Source organism: Sipha flava, unplaced genomic scaffold (assembly GCF_003268045.1).
Source record: "Sipha flava isolate LNK unplaced genomic scaffold, YSA_version1 19126_pilon_pilon, whole genome shotgun sequence".
Taxonomy (NCBI): domain Eukaryota; kingdom Metazoa; phylum Arthropoda; class Insecta; order Hemiptera; family Aphididae; genus Sipha; species Sipha flava.
In genome coordinates, this window is record NW_020272612.1 from 40,199 (window position 1) to 44,807 (window position 4,609).

The window sequence follows — 4,609 nt, forward strand, 5'->3', positions numbered from 1 at the left end:
TTACGGTAGCCACCGCGGTTGTCGTGGTGATAACGTGCTACCCGTTATTCGGTCAACGGGTTAGATGGCGCTAAAAGAACCCGTTGGCTGGAACCGTTTCTTTTATACTATTTTGCAGTGGCGTAGCCAGGATTTTTAAATGGGGGGGGGGCTAACCACTTTTTTGGATAAGTAAGGTAAGAGAGGATATGAGAATTCACCCATAACCCCCCCCCACCATCTACCACCAAGTTTCAAACGTAATTCAAGCATTTTAGTATAGTTTTAAAAATATTTATTAATATATAATTTATAAAAATAATAACAATTTTGGTTTCAGTGTTCAGTCACTCCCCTCTGACAGCTTCATCCTCTTAGGCGAATTTCTGGCAAATTTAGTTATTATTTCACTTTCATCGAATTGCTCTTTTTTATTTATATTAGTCATAGCTAACCCATTCAGTCTGTTTTCCGACATGGTGCTTCTTAAAAAATTTTTTAAGCAATTAAGTGCTGAAAACGTTCTATCCGGAGTGAAAGAGATAACTGGTAACGTGGCGAATAATTGTAAAAGTATTTTAATGTTAGGTCGAAGATTGGTGCGATGAGAGAGTGAATCAAGAGCAGAATTCGGTTTTGGAATAATATTTTGACTCCATATGAACAGGTCAGCTCTGATTGTAGATGAGGTATCATCATGGAGAACTTGAACATATATTTTATCAGCTTTTATAATATTTTTATCGTCATACATATTTAAATTGACCGGAATAAGTCCTTCAAGTGGCATAACATCAATAAGCCTTTGATTAAAACTAGCATCCATTGATTCTATTAAATAGTCAATATACATTATACATATAAACACGGCCCATGGGGGGGGCTATAGCCCCTTTAGCCTCCCCCTTGGCTACGCCACTGCTATTATGTTAATTTTTTTTCAAGAAAAAATCTCAATTCATTTACAAAAAATAATTACGATAACATCTCAGCAGTTAATTTGGAAAACACTATTGATTGCCAAGACGTACTTGGAGCAACAGGTTAATTTAACCGCAATAAAAAAATGACACTGTAATTAGCTATAATCGGTTGACATATGAACAATAAGAAAGTGTATGTTAACACCACACCATAGGCACAACCAGTGCCGTATACAAGGGGGGTGTTTGGTGGATATGACACCCCCCTTGAGCCGTATCATATATTACATTATTATAGGAACATAGGTAAATCGATAATACAATATGAAATATAAAATAATGCACAATACTAATTACATATATACAGGTTAACATTATCACGATTACGGCGGTAATGCGGTATTTCGATATACGCTTTCGACGATGGGGACTGCTATGTGATAACCACGCGTCCGTGGCGATCATTCGAATATCAGTATTCGATGCTAAAATACAATACGTGAAAATTATTCGTTTTCACGCAACACAAAACGTTTAACAATAATAGGTATTGTAGCATCGAATACCGATATTCGAATATTCGAATATACATTACATCTATATTACAGACAGTGGCGTATCTTTTTTTTTCTAGGAGGTGATATAACTATTACTATTACTAACCATAACTATTTTGTACATTTGGAGTCAAGGGGGCAAATATCTTCTGGGAGGATCTTGTTATCATACTTTTCCAGTTTCCGTAAAGTGCACTTTTATATAACATGATTTTATTTAAAACTATACCAACATTAATAATATTTTTACATTTATTTTCATAATAAGTATAAGTCAAAACACAAAGTAGAGTAAATACATAGTAAATTGTTTCGTCATACGTAGTTGGGTGAATAGTGTGATAAAATTATGATTTAAAATATGAAGTAGGTATTAACGATTGCAATCGTTAGTAAATCGATTGCAATCGATTGGTTAAAAATTAGCACACTCTGACATAAAGTAAACCCACTGAGGTTATTATTTGTTTGTTTGTTTGTTTATTTAACGCCAATCGGCAATTCAAGAGATTTACAATACAAGTTATATACAGAAAGATTATAGTAATAATAGTGATAAAATAATCTTATAGAAAAGACAGGTGAAACATTGTAGTGTACAGAGCAATCAACTAAATATTTAGTACAAATAGAAAGAAAAAAAAAACATAACATTATAATACAACTAAGAACTAACTTAAATGATATATACATTTAAAATATCATGATCTATAAGTTATTGAGCAGACGGAGCATTCTGTGTAAAGGATGGTTATGAGAGTAGTTGAAACGGTGAGAAGGGACAAGGTAAAGAGAGTGAATTCTAGAGTAATGTACAGGAACGTGGAAAGAGATAGAGGAAAAGTAGCATATATTTGCCGATCCTGGGACAAAGGAAATCCATTGTTCTCTTTGCTGGTCCTTGCTGGTCCCCCCGCTGCCACCGCCACTCACTGATCCTCCGCCGCCGCTGACTGGTCCCCCTCCCCCTGTTACCCGATCTGCTACAACGTATACAACATATAGCTGGTTCCCCTTCCCCCTGTTACCCGACCAGCGTTAACGTATACAGTAGATAGCTGGTCCTTGCTGGTCCCCCTCCCTCTCACTACCTGCTACAACGTTATCGTTATCAAATTTTTTCTCTATATAATGGTGTTGATAAATAGAAATGATAGTAATAAATGTAACGAATATAGTAAAATTATAATATTAAAAAAAAAATAAAAATATTATCAGGGTATGATGTATTGATAACAAATAATTTTAGCGAGTAATGAGAAGTTTAAATATATTGTACATACGTTAAGATTTATTTGTCCTTGAAATCTAACGTAATAATTTCGAATAAATGATGATGTTGATAAAAAGATGAATAGTCTATACGTAGTCATAACATTATGATATTGTCTAGACCAGTGGTGGCCAAACTACGGTCCGCGGGCCAACTGCGGCCCGCCATCATTTAATATCTGGCCCGCGAAAGTCTTCTATATTACAGCACTTATTTGTATAACTGTAATATTTTGCATTTACGTAAAAAAAATTTAGAATGCATTTTTTTATGGCCCGCGATAAAAAAAAAGTTTTTTATGGTCCGAGGAAAAAAAAGTTTGGCCACCACTGGTCTAGACGAATGGTAAGTTACAACCCTGATGTAAACAAAATTGTTATACGTAGTCATAACATCGTCTAATATTTACAATAAAAATAATGCACATGATACATGCCAGTTGAGACCTGTTCGATAACCCCCCCCCCTTACAGTAATAAAATTAAATCATTAAGACTCTGAAAAGAGTTATCTAGAATTAGTTACTCTCCGTGCACCGTAACTAGTACACGTCTTTTTTTCATTTTTCACCAAGTGTCTTAATACTAAATAATGGCCGGTTCAATCGTCGACAACGCAGCTACATTCACGAAAACATATACATATGTTCCACCAACGTCACCTGCAGAACTTATAGATGGAACTCAATACGTTTTGGACTTTAATGCTCGAAATTTTATTACAATAGGACTAGTTGTGACAGATGACTTCAACATAACAGTTCAAATAATGACATCTTCACGGTATGTAAAACTTACGCCAGAGTTTTTAAAACATATGTTTTCATTGATGGGCTACATATTTTCAAACATGCTCGATGCAAGATATAGAAAATAATTTTTCTGGACACCGAAAAATATAAGTTATCGACGATGAGGTATCGTGATGAAAATGTTTTGGTCATTGAATCAAATATGACGAAAGGGTGTCGTGTATTACTGAATCGAATGGATCTTTTAATTCTTCAGAATCTCGAGACAAGCATATTTGAAACGATAATTAGAAAAATGAGAAAAATAGAAAAAAAATATACTCTACCTATAGTGATTCAACAGTTTAATAAAATGACAAAATGTATGTAAAAGATATTCAATCAACCCATTACCGTAGAAGATATGACTATTAAAATAAGAAATATTGGAGACGAGTTAATCAAATGCGATATTGCTGACGAAGAACCTAGTTTTATAAGTCAGTTAAAAGTACTGGCAAGTAAGCAGTTAGCAGACAATATCCTTGATAAACTGGAAAATGATTTGGTAAGTCAATAAAAAAAAATATTTCTTCTTGCAATTATATATTATTTTTATAATTATTATATATATTCTTTTTTTAGGCATACGCTGATCAAGATACAGGAGTTTCCACGCTATTTCTTTCACCGCCGCACTATACGGCTTCGCCTGATCCACCTCAAACTATGGTAATTAATAGCATAATTTTTATGAAAAATTATATTATATGTTTTTTTTTTTTTAACAGCAAGCCGACGAATACGACGGACCGCTTTTTTTCAATCGATATAATACATCGCCAGATATGTTTCATGAAAAATGTTCCAATGTTCCAGCTACTCCTGCACGCAATATAAAACGCAAACTATTTTAATCGCGTAAATGTAAGAAAATTCTTATTTGTTGAAAACAAGTATATGAAATAAAAGATTTATGAGTAAAAGTAACGTGTTAATTTATTAAAATTTAGAATAATTATTTACAATTAAACTGTATTAAAATGAATTATAATTTGGTCTTGTAATATTACACAATAAGATAATCTTGTTACTTAAAGAAAAAAAAAATTACAATTTCCTAACATCTCCACTGAACGGATTGTAA

General features: G+C 33.3%; 1 protein-coding gene across 1 annotated transcript; it reads left to right on the plus strand.

The window, feature by feature from the left end:
- The first annotated feature begins 3,799 nt into the window (after positions 1 to 3,799).
- On the plus strand, positions 3,800 to 4,432 carry LOC112681439. The gene is made up of 3 exons (XM_025551692.1): positions 3,800 to 4,030; positions 4,108 to 4,194; positions 4,254 to 4,432. Exons 1-3 carry the CDS (start codon positions 3,887 to 3,889, stop codon positions 4,377 to 4,379), a joined length of 357 nt encoding a protein of 118 aa, XP_025407477.1. The 5' UTR covers positions 3,800 to 3,886; the 3' UTR covers positions 4,380 to 4,432.
- Positions 4,433 to 4,609: the final 177 nt, after the last annotated feature.

Bases quoted from the DNA above. Each gene is read 5' to 3' on its own strand.
- LOC112681439 (XM_025551692.1), top strand. From the start codon at position 3,887: ATGACTATTAAAATAAGAAATATTGGAGACGAGTTAATCAAATGCGAT. The intron at 4,031-4,107 runs GTAAGTCAATAA...TTCTTTTTTTAG, and splicing joins ATAAACTGGAAAATGATTTG to GCATACGCTGATCAAGATAC. The intron at 4,195-4,253 runs GTAATTAATAGC...TTTTTTTAACAG, and splicing joins CTGATCCACCTCAAACTATG to CAAGCCGACGAATACGACGG.